At 37.9% G+C, this 14754-nt stretch overlaps 8 protein-coding genes across 8 annotated transcripts; 5 read left to right on the forward strand and 3 right to left on the reverse strand.

Moving 5' to 3' along the window:
- Positions 1–90: 90 nt before the first annotated feature.
- Positions 91–1179, forward strand: SOCG_00195 (ARP2/3 actin-organizing complex subunit Arc21). The gene is made up of 4 exons (XM_013162615.1): positions 91–331; positions 378–477; positions 551–826; positions 893–1179. Exons 1-4 carry the CDS (start codon positions 326–328, stop codon positions 1033–1035), a joined length of 525 nt encoding a protein of 174 aa, XP_013018069.1. The 5' UTR covers positions 91–325; the 3' UTR covers positions 1036–1179.
- A 3-nt stretch (positions 1180–1182) lies between these two features.
- On the reverse strand, positions 1183–2849 carry SOCG_00196 (methyltransferase N2227 family protein). The gene is made up of 2 exons (XM_013162616.1): positions 1902–2849; positions 1183–1846 (listed from the first exon to the last, which is right to left on the reverse strand). Exons 1-2 carry the CDS (start codon positions 2401–2403, stop codon positions 1236–1238), a joined length of 1113 nt encoding a protein of 370 aa, XP_013018070.1. The 5' UTR covers positions 2404–2849; the 3' UTR covers positions 1183–1235.
- A 365-nt stretch (positions 2850–3214) lies between these two features.
- On the forward strand, positions 3215–5828 carry SOCG_00197 (fimbrin). The gene is made up of 2 exons (XM_013162617.1): positions 3215–3590; positions 3642–5828. The coding sequence occupies exons 1-2, from the start codon at positions 3357–3359 to the stop codon at positions 5250–5252; spliced, it is 1845 nt and encodes a 614-aa protein (XP_013018071.1). The 5' UTR covers positions 3215–3356; the 3' UTR covers positions 5253–5828.
- Positions 5762–8713, forward strand: SOCG_00198 (uncharacterized protein). The gene is made up of 2 exons (XM_013162618.1): positions 5762–5889; positions 6007–8713. Exons 1-2 carry the CDS (start codon positions 5822–5824, stop codon positions 6419–6421), a joined length of 483 nt encoding a protein of 160 aa, XP_013018072.1. The 5' UTR covers positions 5762–5821; the 3' UTR covers positions 6422–8713.
- Positions 6643–8333, reverse strand: SOCG_00199 (Spo4-Spo6 kinase complex regulatory subunit Spo6). The gene is made up of 4 exons (XM_013162619.1): positions 7752–8333; positions 7566–7698; positions 6798–7522; positions 6643–6753 (listed from the first exon to the last, which is right to left on the reverse strand). The coding sequence occupies exons 1-4, from the start codon at positions 8178–8180 to the stop codon at positions 6649–6651; spliced, it is 1392 nt and encodes a 463-aa protein (XP_013018073.1). The 5' UTR covers positions 8181–8333; the 3' UTR covers positions 6643–6648.
- A 4-nt stretch (positions 8714–8717) lies between the features above and the next one.
- On the forward strand, positions 8718–10334 carry SOCG_00200 (NADH pyrophosphatase). Its single transcript, XM_013162620.1, has 2 exons — positions 8718–8952; positions 9126–10334. The coding sequence occupies exons 1-2, from the start codon at positions 8921–8923 to the stop codon at positions 10207–10209; spliced, it is 1116 nt and encodes a 371-aa protein (XP_013018074.1). The 5' UTR covers positions 8718–8920; the 3' UTR covers positions 10210–10334.
- Positions 9092–12794, reverse strand: SOCG_00201 (telomere binding protein Rap1). Its single transcript, XM_013162621.1, has 3 exons — positions 12506–12794; positions 12093–12464; positions 9092–12020 (listed from the first exon to the last, which is right to left on the reverse strand). The coding sequence occupies exons 1-3, from the start codon at positions 12599–12601 to the stop codon at positions 10359–10361; spliced, it is 2130 nt and encodes a 709-aa protein (XP_013018075.1). The 5' UTR covers positions 12602–12794; the 3' UTR covers positions 9092–10358.
- Positions 12795–13156: 362 nt separating this feature from the next.
- On the forward strand, positions 13157–14709 carry SOCG_00202 (zuotin). The gene has a single exon (XM_013162622.1). The coding sequence runs from the start codon at positions 13226–13228 to the stop codon at positions 14552–14554; it is 1329 nt and encodes a 442-aa protein (XP_013018076.1). The 5' UTR covers positions 13157–13225; the 3' UTR covers positions 14555–14709.
- The last annotated feature ends 45 nt before the right edge of the window (positions 14710–14754 follow it).

The raw sequence follows: 14754 nt of genomic DNA on the forward strand, positions 1-14754 counted from the left end.
TACAAATTTTAAAAGCATATATATTATAATAATAATAATTAGATCATACAAGGGAAGTTCTGCTGTCTTATTTATACTTAGGTTATATGTGCAACTTTGTGTATTCATATCAAAAAGACAAAAAGATTTCTATTTAAAGAACTATTTAAACAAGAAATTTGAACCATAGCGCAATTCATATATAACATATAACTGAAGTACAATCTCAATATTGTAATTAAACGCTGACGAAATAATCATATTGAGTAGGTTATTTTGTAGTGGGTCAAGTTACCCTTGCCCAAGGCACTTAACTAGAGACACATACAGCAAAGAATTTTATATAATGCCTGTAAGTAGGGATGTTTTTTAATATGTTTCTAACCTTTATGATTTAGGCTTATCATTCTTCTTTTTTGAGCATCCCTAATGTACCAACTACTGGCAATTTAGCTATGTTGCCGTTGAAAACAAAATTCCGTGGCCCTGCTTATCCAGGTAAGCTTTCTTGCATGGATCTTGCAATTTTTTCTGTGAAGGATTGATTTTAAGATTCTGACTATTCGTTTAGCTGATGCAAATCAAATGGATATCATTGACGAATGTATAAGCCTTTTCCGTGCAAATTGCTTTTTCCGTAACTTTGAAATTAAGGGCCCTGCCGACCGTACTCTCATTTACGGAACTCTCTTTATTAGTGAGTGTTTAGGGAAACTGACTGGAATGAGCTGCCGTGATGCTGAACGTCACTTGAATAGTCTTGCTCTTGAGAACTTCTCTATCCCAGGTTCTCCCGGATTTCCATTAAACGCTCTTTATTCTCCTCCTACATCGACTCAGGATTCTGGTAAGCTTTCTAATTAGTAGTAGTTTTACACTGTCGTTTTCCAGCGATGGCTAACCGAGTTATTAGAATTGATGCGTAGCTACCTTACTCAATTCCGCCAAGAATTAGCTTTCCGTCTTTTGTCCCATGTTTATGCTTCGGAGAAGACACACCCTAGTAAGTGGTGGACTTGTTTCAGTAAGAGACGATTTATGAACAAGGCTCTTTAATTATGATGTTATATGAAATGTATGCTGTTTTTTGACTTCAGAAGTATAATACAGGATTCCTCGCTGTATGTAGAATTCAACGCTCAGATTTTGTCAAGATAGGACTATGTAAATTTTAGTATGCGCGTTATATGGAACCAAGGTAGATATGAAACATAATGCTTTTATTGTATGTACAAAGAGTTCTGTCAGAAATTAGGCTACGCTACAAGATGCTGCAAATTTGTCTTCTGGATACGGCTTACCCAAAAATGAGGGTGATAAATCCATTCCAACATGCTTCGGCTGTCTCCCATATAACTAGTGGTACAGGAATCGTGTTTTAACACTTCAAAGCCCATAGAATCCATCACATGTAAGAGTTGATCCAATGTTAATTCAATGGTTGGATTTTCATTCTGAGATTCGCAGTCGTTTTCGAAATGATAGAGTAGGGGGCCAACGTTAATCCAGTAACCTCCATCTGCCAAAGTATTCTTTATTACGTCCAAGTAGTTTAAGACATTTTTTGCGGTATCAATGAAGAAACAGGTGACGACAACGTGGAATTGATTCTCACTAGACTTGTCTCCGTATACTTCTATAAAATCACCAGCAGCCATCGAAAAGAAGGCCCCTTGATTAAGGTACTCGGCAGGTACCACGTCGGGGATGGCCACTTCTGCTGCTTGATTATCTCTTGTAACATGGTTGGAAAAAGAATGTATATAGGGATGAATGGTAAACTCATTGACAGTAGATACGCAGTTTAGCATATAGTGTGAAGTTAGTAACATGAAATAAGAAAATTCATTTCCCTGACAAGAAAATCCTTTATAGTAGTTAGTATTCCAATATTCAGACTTGACTGTGTCAGCCATTCTTACCTTGAGCGGCAATATCAAATGCTAAGCGCCCTAAACCAGACCCGGGAACTAAAATTCGAATTTGCGAACGATCCGTCAATCGTGCTGGAAAGAGAGAATCCAGCTCCCGAAGAATTGGTACATACGTTACCTGTCTTTCGTTCACTGATTCTTCACTCCAATCACGAGCAAGTTGTTTTAAAGTACTGCAAACTTTTTGCATCATCTCACTTGAGACATGGGGGAGATTATTTACATCAAAGCTTGGATAAAACACGGGTATTCCTGCTTGGACAATTGCTTCTGCAACGACACTATTTCGCTTCACACACTCATCTAGTCTAGACAGATGCTTTAAAAAGTTATTTTCACTATCTTGTAATAGTAAATCTTTATGCTCAAAAGAAAGTTGAGACATCAACTTTCGTTTCTGTTGAATTAAGGTATGACCATATTTCCGATATAAAACGAAAGCGCTTAGCACCTGCTTTAAGATTTTTTCTTCTTCTTCGTCGTATTCCATAAATCCTTTCACTGTTGATTTGTAGAGTATGGTGGACAAGGAAAGCTAGTGAAGTTAGCACTATCAATAGATCTCCCAGTCTGCGGTTCATCTCTGACTACTCAATGAGTAAAGCAAGTGTAGATGTTGAGTAATACTTTATGCTAGAAGGGCTATCTTCTCTTTTTCATAATATAATTAAAGTAATGCATTGGAGTTATTGCTCTCTCATTATTCTAGATGTGTAGTCAAAAAACGATCAAAAGAAAATATACCATATTCCGAAGATCAATCTTCTGACGACTAGATTTATACGATCAGAGATTGCTATACATTTCAAGTCTTCTCTTCCAATGTGGCATACGATTCCTCCAAAGTATATACTTTTTATTTTATTTCCTTACTAATATGTAAACAAGTAAGGAGCCGATTTCAAAGGTTTAGTGAAGACAAAGAATGAAGTTAAAGAATTGTACTCATGTAATGTTCATAATTCTGCTTGATCTAGAATACTTGAAGATCCAACTAATAGGAAACGACTTCTACGAATGCTTACAGAGCCCGTCAGAATAAAAAAAAAATAAACAAAATCTTTACCAACTACTCAATTTGCAGAATATTTTTATTTACAGGATTAATATTCATTACCGTTGCCAAAAGGATTGTTTACATATTTAAATATGCAAATTCTAAATAGTAATCTTATATAATTCTATCCATTTACATAGAGTATCAGGTTTTGTAATTGAGATAATCGTAACGAGAATTTTAAGTAATAATTAACTTATCTGATGCTCATGATTACACAACCAACAGTTTCCCAAGTCAAAAGTTTCGTTACCTATCCTTTTGACTCGTTATATTCATTCAGGCTCATCATGATGGACAACGACAGTCCTTCTACTAACCACCACTTGCAAAGCTAAACGTGGTTTTTCTTTATAGTTTTTTGGAATAAGGCTTTTCTTAAAGACATGCTAGCTCTAAAGCTTCAAAAGAAGTTCACAGGGCTTTCCAATGAGGAGATTCTTTCCCTCACAGATCAGTTCAACAGGTTAGACGTCGATGGAAAGGGCTACCTGGATCAAGCGGCTACCATTAAAGCATTTGAAGATTCACACAAGGGAACTTATGATGAAGTGCGCGAAGCAATTCGGGAAGTCGATATAGATTCGTCTGGTCGTGTTGAAGCTGAAGACTTCGTTGGGGTATGACGATTTTTGTAGTGTAATAGAGCAACGATTAACCAAGTCTTTTAGATTTACGATGCTTTAAAGAAAGGTGTTGAAGGTACTGAGGTAAGAAAGGGCCGTATCACTATTAAAGGCTCTTCTTCTAGTGTCTCCCATACAATTAACGAGGAAGAACGCCGAGAATTCATAAAACATGTAAATTCCGTTCTTGTAGGTGATGCTGATCTCGGAGAACGAATCCCCATCAATACAGAGACTTTTGAGTTTTTTGATCAATGCAAAGATGGATTAATTTTGTCCAAACTTATCAATGACAGTGTGCCAGACACTATTGATGAACGTGTTTTGAACAAGCCAAAGAACCAAAAGCCCCTCGACAACTTCAAAAGCATTGAAAACAACAATGTCGTAATCAATTCAGCTAAAGCTATGGGTGGCATTTCTATCACCAACATTGGTGCTGGAGATTTGTTAGAAGGCAGAGAACATCTTATTCTAGGTCTCGTTTGGCAGATCATCCGTCGTGGTCTGTTGGGTAAAATTGATATTACTCTTCATCCCGAACTGTACCGTCTTTTAGAAGAAGACGAGACTTTAGATCAATTCCTTCGTCTTCCTCCTGAGAAGATCTTGATTCGTTGGTTCAACTTCCATTTGAATGCTGCGAACTGGCATCGCAGAGTTTCTAACTTTTCTAAGGATGTTTCCGATGGTGAAAACTATACCGTGTTGTTGAATCAATTAGCACCAGAACTTTGCTCACGTGCCCCCTTGCAAATTCAAAATGTTTTGCAACGTGCTGAAAAGGTTTTGGAAAACTCCGAAAAGCTCAATTGTCGAAAGTATCTTAGTGCTACTGCTATGGTTGCCGGTAATCCCAAATTGAACTTGGCTTTCGTCGCTCATTTGTTTAACACTCATCCTGGTCTGGAACCCTTAAATGAAGAAGAAAAGCCAGAAATCGAACCGTTTGATGCTGAAGGTGAACGCGAAGCTCGTGTATTCACTTTGTGGTTGAATTCTCTTGATGTCGTCCCCAGCATTCATGATTTCTTCAATAATTTAAGAGATGGTTGCATCTTATTACAAGCTTATGATAAGATTACTCCAGGTACTGTTAACTGGAAAAGGATTAATAAACCTCCAGCTTCTGGTGACGAAATGTTACGTTTCAAAGCTGTAGAAAATTGCAACTATGCAGTTGACCTAGGTAAAGAACAAGGCTTCTCATTAGTTGGTATCCAAGGTGCTGATATCAATGACGGCTCTCGTACTCTAACATTGGCTTTGGTTTGGCAAATGATGCGTATGAATATTACGAAGACCTTGCATAGTCTCAGCCGTGGTGGTAAGACCCTTTCAGATAATGATATGGTTGCTTGGGCAAATTCTATGGCTGCTAAAGGAGGAAAAGGCTCACACATTCGTTCTTTCCGCGATCCTTCTTTGTCCAACGGAATATTCGTTCTTGACGTACTTCATGGTATTAAAAGTGAATACGTTGACTATAGTCTCGTTACTGATGGCTCTACTGAGGAATTAGCCATTCAAAACACTCGTTTGGCTATCTCCATTGCTCGTAAACTAGGAGCTGTCATTTTCATTTTGCCCGAAGATATTGTTAATGTTCGACCACGCCTTATCTTGCACTTCATCGGAAGCTTAATGGCTGTCTAAAATCCCAGTAATTGCCGTTTCAATGCCTACATCGTAAGTAGTTTAGACGTCATTTCTTCAAGTATGAAGCTTTATAACAGCTATTATGCCAGTAAATTATGTCAATTTAATTTTTGTTAAGATCCTCTTTGGCTTTACTCAGTCCCTGTTTTGTCTAAAGAGGAAATATCTGCTCTTCTAGATTATCGTACGCACTTCGAGGTGTGTAACTTTCTTTTCAAAATAATGAAAGCAGATTTTTTCGCATTTTATGTTAAGTCTAAAACATTCGTTTCGATGATGATGACAGAGTTGATATGTGTAATGTTTGAGAAGTAGATTGCACTCAAATCTTCAACCTTTTATCAGTTATGAAAATTCCTTTTTCCATTACAATATCTTAATTATGAATTATCTAGAACATATTTTTTCCATTATAGAGTTATGTGTGCTTTTTTACCTGTAAATCTTGTGAGATCATCCTCATCGACACCATTCCATTGTTACTCCATACCGATTAATTAGAGGCAGCGAACACCGTAACCACCTTATTTAACTTGTGCATTGGACATACATTTAATATAAAAACAATGATAAAGCCAAAACAACTAGCTATTTTATTGAAGCAAGCCGTAGATGAGAGCATGCCTAATGTCATGTAAGTAAAACGCGTATCCTTGGCTAGGAATCTCTGAATTCTGTGAATCACGCATACGAACAGTAATCAGAAGTACCGGAATTGATGTTGCACGGAACTTTGAAGCTAATTCTCTAGGGTATTCACCAGTACTGGCTCTTTGATATCATATGTATCCTACGAGGAACCAGAGGATGCCCTCCAGCGATTGGATTTGGTAAAGAAAATTCGATCAACTTCCGCTTTAGCTGGAAATATATACTCATTATATTCAGGAACGAATCCTAGTCCGCTAGTAGCCGAGTCTACGGATGATATTATCGCTCATCAACGGGATGTCCTGTTTGAAACTATAATTGAATTTGAGAAAGGAAAGCTACTTATAGCAGCCATACCCACGGAAGGTCATGAAGGGTTATTAATGTCCAAAGATCCTTTACTGTTAGGTATCGTAGGACATGAACATGCCAAGGAGGGTATGATGCAGCTAAAATCCGAGAGGCTCAAAGAGGCTATAACGAACGAGCTTTCTACAATTGGAAAACTCGGATGATCCGGGAGTGCTAATAACAGAAAGCAACACTGCAAAATGGAGTACTTTAGACCAAAAACCAAATGGATTACTTATCCAGAAAATTTATTTATAAAATACTAATTTAAGAATGGTATACTATGAAGAAAAAGGTTATCTATACGGATACCATTCTGGTTCTTCTATTGATTGGTTTAAATCGTTTGCTGAAAATATTTACTTTTCAACGGAATATGAATCATCGAACTTTATTTCGAACGTAACGGTCTTTGAACTTGACTGAAAAATTCATCAAGGCTAGCAAAATTTCCGTTGTTCTCCGAAAAGGCTCTGTGTCTCCTTCCTTGAAGGTGCTAAAAGATCAGTTAGAAACCATCTCGATAATTGCAATTCATACCTTTTCCAAATCTCTGTATCTCTCACAACAGTTTTCGCAGTAACCAGCTTTTGCGTCCACCTTGACTTTTTTATGCGCTAAAGGATCTACCTCATAAGCTCCAGTTGGTGTTCGCGTTGCTCGACTAGCCGTTGAATTCTGCATGTTCATAAGTCGAGGCTCCAGAATATTCAGCGGGGTCATTGCTGACCTCTTCACCATCGTTAATGGGTTTGGTACTTTCAACTGCTCAGCCGGAGTCTGTTTTTGAAAGGGTACTCCAGATTCGGCGGCAGTAATATCACCCATCACTTGCTTTACGATGACACTTGTAGGATCTTGCTCAGTATGGTTTATCATCTTTTGTTTGTAAGTCTGATTCGCCAATTGATCTCCAATTTCTTGAGCTGGATGATTATACTTGGTTATCTTAAGCTCGCGCTTGCGTCCAGTGTTAAAGGGGCATCTTCCCTGTACTGTCATTCCTAAGGTTGGCCAGAGAATTTCCGTATTATGAGTAGGTCTTTCCCATTCTCGAAGTACAATAGGTTTATAAAACTGGGTGATGTCTCTTACGCACAAAAAGTTCTCTTGGAAATACTCTACATTTTTACTTGGAACGTAAAAATTCTTCTCCGATGCCCCGTAAACTTTTTCGCCGTCTAAAAGTGCTTGCAAGCTGGAAGCGGAGGTGTTACCAAGACTGTCGGGGTCGAGGAAAGTGAATAGAATTCTGTTTAGAAGTTCTAGATTGTTAGCGATTTCTTTAGAGAAATAGTTTTAACATACTATCAATGGACCATATTTTCATGTTTGCCTTTTTCGCTAAATGGAGAAAGTCTGATGGAGAACATCTTTCAGGATCGACTGTTCTTGTTGTTATAAAATGGGTTATCTCAAAAGAGAAGGTCGTTGTAACTTTCTAGTAATATTGTGCATTAGCTTCTATATTTTGAGCCGAACAAGATTACTTACCGCTCCAAGGCTGCATATTTTTTGAATGATTCTTCTCTTAATTTCTTCATCGATACTATCCAAGTAGAACACAAAATTTGGGAAAGCTGTCCGATAATCTCGTTGCCAGTAACGAAGTTTGCATACTCGGATACTGGTGCGAGGAGCATCCTTCTGTCGATTTACAGCAGGTTTTGGACAATAGTTAGAGAAGGCAGTGGCTGGAAGAGCAAGTCTTGCAATAGCCGTTGCGGAATTCAAGTTTTGTGTTCCTGTCATATCTGCCTTTGAAACGGGCCAGTCCATGCAAGATTCAGGATTTGCTGTAGTTTGACAAATCTCTCCGTCCGATGAAGAACGATTGTAATCAAATGGTGCAAGCAGAAGTTTCGCTGACTCTTCTCCAAGATTCTGAATACCAGAGTTGCGATCTACTAGAGGCGATCTCATAAGGGTATAAGCTTTGTAAACTGATTGTCAGTTTTGATCCCTTTACTAATTAATGTATGTGCAATGAGGAGAGCTAGAAAAACTAATGGCTCTCTTCCAAATGATTCCAATTTAAGAGACTTTCGACTGCTGATTATTTAATTGAAAAGCAAGACGATACTGCTGTCAAAGTGCAGCTGACAGTGAATTGTTGAAAAAAGATAACTCTTTATTTATATAGCTTCATTTTTTGTTTGTTTGTTTTGTTTCTTACTTATTTGTTTTGAATCTACTTTTGTCAACAAACTGTAAACACGCCTACGCGTCTCATATACTCGCGACGCGTTACGCGTCGCGAGTATACAAGAGCAGTACATGCTATTTAAGTTGGGGTTTCATGTTCTACTTTCTTGTTTTTACAGTATTGTAACAACTACAGTTTTTAGTCTTAAATTCTTTTGTACTTGAAACCTCTCGTGGTTTAATATTTTTCATGTTAAAAATCGTTGAAGTCGTTTAAGAATATAATTAAGAGCATTACGTATCATCCACAAATGAGGTAGACTTGACCATCTTCCACATATAAAACCATTCAGCATAGACTATTTACAGACAACGTATTGTCTTCTACTTAGACAGTAACGTCCATTCTAAAACTTTGGTTTTACCATAGTAAGAGATAGGTAAAATAAGGAACTGTTGAATTTACGATTGAAAAGTGATTGTCAAAGTATATTGAAAACTAAAAATTTAAAACGAGAATGAATCGTTTTACACTGACTCGACAATTAGAGTAAGTAGAAGACTGCAGCATTCACGTTGTAATAGCTTTTCTTTGATCGGTACTCTTCCTATTTGGGCGTTTAACTTTGTTATGCGAAGGACAAAAGTTTCTAGGTGATGTTTGCTAGTTATTATCATTTGCAATGATTGTTTTCGTTTACTAACCAACGTTTCCATCAACAGACTGCCATCGGCTCCTACTCAATTCTTTGCAGGAAATCACTTGAATCGTTTAGCTTTTCTTCGTTCGAATAGAGAATTTTTGCAAAAAGCCTTTTGTTCCCCCACCACTAAATTCCTTCCTTTTAGCGATCTAAATCCTGCTTTGAATGTCAAGGAAGAAAAGCTTTTTACCTTGTCTTATCCTCAGATTTCCAAGTACTTTCATGTTTCTCCCTTTGAGATTTCAGACAAGCAGTTAGCTGAAAAGTATAGCAATCATGCCTTTTCTTTACCTTCGTTAGTCTTTTTAGGTAATGACGAAAATGGCAACGCTGGTCAAGAATGGGAGCACAATAACGTTTTCGCTCTAGACGTTACTGAAATTGAAGAGCTTCAAAAACTTGTTCAGGATAGCGGTGCTGTTTTTGTAAATCTTCGTGATATTTTTTCGCAGGGTTACAAATTACAAGCCTCCGACTCCGGTGTTTGTGCCTTTGCTCGATCTCTCCTAGACTGGATTTCGAGATACAAATTTTGTCCAGGATGTGGTTCAAGGAACATGCCTACTCAGGGCGGCACAAAATTAGTGTGTTCAAAGGCTATCATGGACCCTACATCTAACTGTCCATCGAAACAGGGTGTTAACAATTATCAGTTTCCTCGAACTGATCCATGTGTTATTATGGGTGTTCTCTCACATGATATGAAATCTATTGCTCTCGGCAGAGCTGCAAGACATCCTCCAGGATTATACGCTTGTTTGGCAGGATTTTTGGAACCCGGTGAAAGCATTGAGGAAGCCGTTAGTCGCGAGGTTTATGAAGAGTCGGGCCTTGAAGTTGAAAAAGTTTTGTATTATACTAGTCAACCTTGGCCTTTCCCTCAAAGCTTGATGTTGGGCTGCTTTGCGATCGCCAAGAAGGATGCTAAGATATCTATGGACAAAGATTTGGAACTAGAAAATGTGCGTTTTTTTACGAGATCGGAACTTTTAAATTCGCTAGAATGGAGTTCAGAATCTCAGCCTGCTCCAATCCGTTTCCCCCCAGAGTTTTCAATCGCCAGAAATTTAATAAAGGCTTTTGCGTATGACACTTATAATTGAGTCTTCTACGAAAAGCATATATAGTGAAAATGAAAAGATTTTATTTATACGTATTAGAACCAGTCTTTATCCATATAGGCATCATTATAAACGGATATGACAATAAATAAACATACCAACCAGAATAGAACTTTTCATAAATTGCAAAATTAAGACCATATTAATAATCTAGCAATAGCTGCACTTATATTGCCTTCGGTTGATTCAAGCACGTCCAGAAATTGCTGTTCGCTTGATTGCGTGTATTGTAATATCATGTCTATAGCATCATCAATCTCTTGTTTGTTTGAAGAAGATTCTATCGTTACCAAATAATCATGTAATTCTCGTAAAACATCTGAAAAAGATTTATTTTCATGCCGAAGAGGTGAAGTTCTCGTAGGTGATACATTTGTCGATTCTGCACTGAAAAGACTCGTATTCCTCAGTGAAGAGAAGAAAGAATCCCCTTTTTCATTAGAAGGGGTAGCATCAATTGTTACATGTTTATTAACTTCCGGAGTCTTTTGGTGGTTCTCGGTCGTATAATCAAAATTTTTAAGAATATTGCGGGCTATTAAGAGGTTATTTGAGATCCCATGATCATGACTACCTGCTGTGGGACTTTCAGGAGGACTACTAGATCGGTCAATGAACGAACGTGAATCCGAAGTATCAGGTGAACTACCTGAGAATGCTTCACGGTTTGTTTCACTGCGGTTGTCGGCTTTTTGTATTTCAGCTTTAATAGGAGAAGAGCTGTAGGTAGTTGTAATTTGCTTTTCAAATTCAGCGTCATCATCTAGCTCAGAATTGAAATTTTGGATGCTTTCTGAGTCACTATTAATATCCAAAGGGGGGATTGTCAAATCTTCATTTGGTTGAACGAAAACATTCCCTTCTTTCAAACTACTTGATAATTCAGCTGATGACACAGTATTTGAGGATTTTGCTTTCATATATATTGGAGGTATAACATTTTCTTCGCTAAAAAGCTTACCATATGACTTTGGAAAGGACGGAAGATTATTTTTTGAGGGTGTTTCCAATATCCTGGAAGGAGATTCTTGAACAGAAATGGGTATGGAAGAGGACTTTAAAATTCCAGAAAAATCACCAAAGTTATTAGTAGATTGATCGATCATCCTTGCTCTCAGATTTTGGAAGTTGGTCCATGTTGGCTTTTTTAAAGACTGCGGAGAAATAGCTTCTTGAATTGAAGCTGCATCCGAAGTGAAAGAAGCATGATCAAGAAACTTTTTTTCTATCATTTGGTCATCAACATCTAGATTCTCTAAAATGTCATCTTGCGCTTTTGTTTCTAGATGAGCCAATGCAGGAGTTGGGCTGTCAAAATTCAGGTGTGGGTAAAAGTATTTGTAAAGTAATTTCCAATCAGAGAAAGTATGTAAATTGGAATAACTTTCATTTAGGATCCAACAAATTCTGTCTAAGCTCTTTTCCTCACCATAAGAAAAAAGGTAATACTCCAAGAGTTTTAAATCAGTTTTAGTATAACTTAGAGAAGAAGATAAACGTTTCTTTGAAGAAGATGTTGTTAAACCTTCTAGCGGATGGTGTGGTCTTTTTTTTGAAGAAGAATCACGATGTCGTACAGGAAGAGGATATTGGTGAACATGTGATGCATCCGTAGGAGTGCTTTTTATTTCCCTATGAGGAAGACCATTTTCAGCTTTTTTTATCGATTGAGAAGGAACAATTCTAACAGTTCGGCTTTGAGAATTCGTGAGGTTACCATCTTCAATAGGAGGAAGTACTTTCTTAATTATTTTATAGTGCTCTCGCCAGGACTCTGCGGTATGTTGGGGATACTAGTATTAAATAGTTAGCATGGATCAAAAAGGTATAAGTTTTGAAAATATCTTGAAACTTCGAGACTATACCTTGCGAGCTAACTCTTTATACATATTCACGCCCGAATTGGGAACATTAGCTTTATGAACATATTCCACTAATATCTTTTCATCTTCAAGACTAAAAAATTCTCTTCTTTGTGGTGGCTGCTCAATATACTGGGGCTCCAGACAAGTGAAAACTCGAAATGCATCAACCTGCAACAGCTCTTGTTGTTCAATGCACTTGGAAAGCCAAGATACTTTCACAATTCGTTGTAAAATAGCATATTTAAGATTCATAACGCGATTTAACTCCCGATGAATGAGGGCTTTTTTGGTTTCTTCAGGGACAATATACAAGTCGTGTTTAAGTAAATCAAACTCCCTCAAATCTATGAACAATATTTTCGCACTATGAGCCTTAATTTTTGTTAACATATAAAGCCAAGGACGCGTCGTACCTCCATGCTTGATTGGAATCCAGGTGTAGCTTCCAATAATCTTGATACAGCAATTATCATAGAAGATCCATCATCTTTGGTAAACAGCGCAGACATTGTTCATTTTTGAGAAAACTACTCTCTTTTCTTCTTTACTAATTCGACTTTCGTAATGCTTCTTCAGTTTTGACTAAACGGTTGATAGAAACAAGTAACGAATGCTTGCCCTAGAACATAGCCAATGTCAATATGGATTCAAAACGGAAAGCGCGTTTCTACGTGAAGAATAAACATATTTGAAGTATTTAAAATGTAAGTTAGGTGTTAAGATCCTGTCTATGGCATCAAAAGGTGCATTTGAATGATGGGTTTAGTCTCCTTGATTCTGCTATGATTATTCCTCAATTTAATTGATTTATATTGTTTCATTTCAATTTACTTAAATTAAATTAACTTGAAAAGATCTCGAAACGAAGTAGAATTACAATAGAAGTGATTATAAAGAGGAAAAGTTCCCTACCATTTGTGAGCTTCTTGGGAAGAGCAAAACCAAATCACAATGTTTCAATCGAAAAGAAAGCCACTGTTTTAATCAATTCTTCAGAATTTACTTACCAGTTTCACAACTCAAAATTTTCGCCATGTTTACTACGATAATACAACGCATTTCGCAGTAAAACGCTAAACAGTGAAAGAAAAAAAAGTTGATTTGTAAAATTGACTCCTTAGCCAAACACCAAAATGAGCGCTGGTGAAAGCATCAAGTTATACCCAGCTACTTCCAAGCAGGCTGTAGAAGCCTCTTTTGTTCCTAATGGAAAGATTAGCCCAGTCGTCCGTCGTTCAGTTGAACCTGTCGGTCCCTTTTTCCTGGCTCATGCTAGACGCCAAAGACATGGTCGTACTTTCAGTGAAGATGAGCGTTTAGAAAAGAAGGACGAAAAGAAGGAAGAAGTTAAGGAGGAATCTGAGGATGAGGAAGAAGACCCTAGTATGCTCCAAGCTGACCCCAAGGATTGGAAGCAACAAGACCACTATGCCGTTTTGGGTCTTTCCAAGTACCGTTACAAGGCTACTTTGGAACAAATTAAAAAGGCTCATTTGAAGAAGGTCTTAAAGCACCATCCTGATAAGAAGGCCGCTACTGGCAACATTAATGATGACTCTTTCTTCAAGTGCATCCAAAAGGCCAATGAAATCCTCACTGATGCCACCAAGCGTCGTCAATATGATTCTGTTGATGAAAACGCTGAAGTTGAAGCTCCCGAGTCTACTACCGAAGAGAACTTTTTTGAACTCTGGGCACCTGTTTTTGATGCTGAGGCTAGATTTTCCAAGAAGCAACCTGTTCCTGGTTTGGGAACTATTGAATCCAGCCGCCCCGACGTTGAAAAGTTCTACAACTTCTGGTACAACTTTGATTCTTGGAGAACCTTTGAATACTTGGACAAGGATATTCCTGATGATGGTGAATCTCGTGATAACAAGCGTTATCAAGAAAAGAAAAACCGTTCCGAGCGTCAAAAGAACAAGGCTCGTGACAATGCCCGTCTTCGTCAATTAGTGGACACTGCTTTGGCATCTGATCCCCGTATTAAACTCTTCAAACAACAAGAAAAGGCTGCTAAGGAAGCTCGTAAGTGGGAGCGTGATGCCGGTGCTCGTGAAGCTGCTGCCGCCGCTCAAAAGAAGAAGGAAGAGGAGGAGCGTATAGCTGCTGAAGAAGCTTCTGCTAAGGCTGCTGCTAGTGCCCAAAACAAGAAGGCTAAGGAAGACAAGAAGAAGGCTCAGAAGCGTGACAAAAAGATTGTTAAGAACGCCTTGAAGGACTTCAACTACTTCAGCGAGACTGATGTTCCTTCCCCCACACAAGTTGATACTGTCCTTAAGGATACCGATGCTTTGATGCCTAAGCTTGGTGACGGTGAACTTGCTTCCTTAGCCGCTGACATCACTGCTCAAAAGGACTCTGGTGCTGCTGCTGTTAAAGGTGTTTTCGACAAATATGCGAAGATGTTCATTGAACGTGGTTCTTTGAATCCCAGCGAAGTTGTTTTCTTTGGCAAGTAAAAATAAGGAATTAAAAATAATATTTGAATACCTTCTCCGTCTATTTAAATTTTGATAAGAAGGCTTCCAAAAGCTCCGGATTGCCTTCGGTTAAAAATAAAGGGTTTAAAAACTAGAAGTAGAATATTTCAATAGAACTCGTATACTTTCTCTCACGTATTGTGATATGATTCACTAGACTGTAGGCTCTATGCATTAAA

Source organism: Schizosaccharomyces octosporus, assembly GCF_000150505.1.
Source record: "Schizosaccharomyces octosporus yFS286 unplaced genomic scaffold supercont6.2, whole genome shotgun sequence".
NCBI classification, from domain to species: domain Eukaryota; kingdom Fungi; phylum Ascomycota; class Schizosaccharomycetes; order Schizosaccharomycetales; family Schizosaccharomycetaceae; genus Schizosaccharomyces; species Schizosaccharomyces octosporus.

Coding starts and splice junctions, on each gene's coding strand:
- SOCG_00202 (XM_013162622.1), top strand. CDS start 13,226: ATGAGCGCTGGTGAAAGCATCAAGTTATACCCAGCTACTTCCAAGCAG.
- SOCG_00196 (XM_013162616.1), bottom strand. CDS start 2,403: ATGGAATACGACGAAGAAGAAGAAAAAATCTTAAAGCAGGTGCTAAGC. Junction 1,847..1,901: donor ATTTGATATTGCCGCTCAAG/GTAAGAATGGCT, acceptor ACTACTATAAAG/GATTTTCTTGTCAGGGAAAT.
- SOCG_00200 (XM_013162620.1), top strand. CDS start 8,921: ATGAATCGTTTTACACTGACTCGACAATTAGA. Junction 8,953..9,125: donor ACACTGACTCGACAATTAGA/GTAAGTAGAAGA, acceptor TTCCATCAACAG/ACTGCCATCGGCTCCTACTC.
- SOCG_00199 (XM_013162619.1), bottom strand. CDS start 8,180: ATGAGATCGCCTCTAGTAGATCGCAACTCTGGTATTCAGAATCTTGGA. Junction 7,699..7,751: donor AAATATGCAGCCTTGGAGCG/GTAAGTAATCTT, acceptor CAATATTACTAG/AAAGTTACAACGACCTTCTC. Junction 7,523..7,565: donor GAAAATATGGTCCATTGATA/GTATGTTAAAAC, acceptor CTAACAATCTAG/AACTTCTAAACAGAATTCTA.
- SOCG_00195 (XM_013162615.1), top strand. Junction 478..550: donor CCGTGGCCCTGCTTATCCAG/GTAAGCTTTCTT, acceptor CTATTCGTTTAG/CTGATGCAAATCAAATGGAT. Junction 827..892: donor TACATCGACTCAGGATTCTG/GTAAGCTTTCTA, acceptor CCGAGTTATTAG/AATTGATGCGTAGCTACCTT.
- SOCG_00201 (XM_013162621.1), bottom strand. CDS start 12,601: ATGTCTGCGCTGTTTACCAAAGATGATGGATCTTCTATGATAATTGCT. Junction 12,465..12,505: donor GATTCCAATCAAGCATGGAG/GTACGACGCGTC, acceptor ACAAAAATTAAG/GCTCATAGTGCGAAAATATT. Junction 12,021..12,092: donor ATAAAGAGTTAGCTCGCAAG/GTATAGTCTCGA, acceptor ATTTAATACTAG/TATCCCCAACATACCGCAGA.
- SOCG_00197 (XM_013162617.1), top strand. CDS start 3,357: ATGCTAGCTCTAAAGCTTCAAAAGAAGTTCACAGGGCTTTCCAATGAG. Junction 3,591..3,641: donor AAGCTGAAGACTTCGTTGGG/GTATGACGATTT, acceptor CAAGTCTTTTAG/ATTTACGATGCTTTAAAGAA.
- SOCG_00198 (XM_013162618.1), top strand. CDS start 5,822: ATGATAAAGCCAAAACAACTAGCTATTTTATTGAAGCAAGCCGTAGAT. Junction 5,890..6,006: donor GAGAGCATGCCTAATGTCAT/GTAAGTAAAACG, acceptor CTAATTCTCTAG/GGTATTCACCAGTACTGGCT.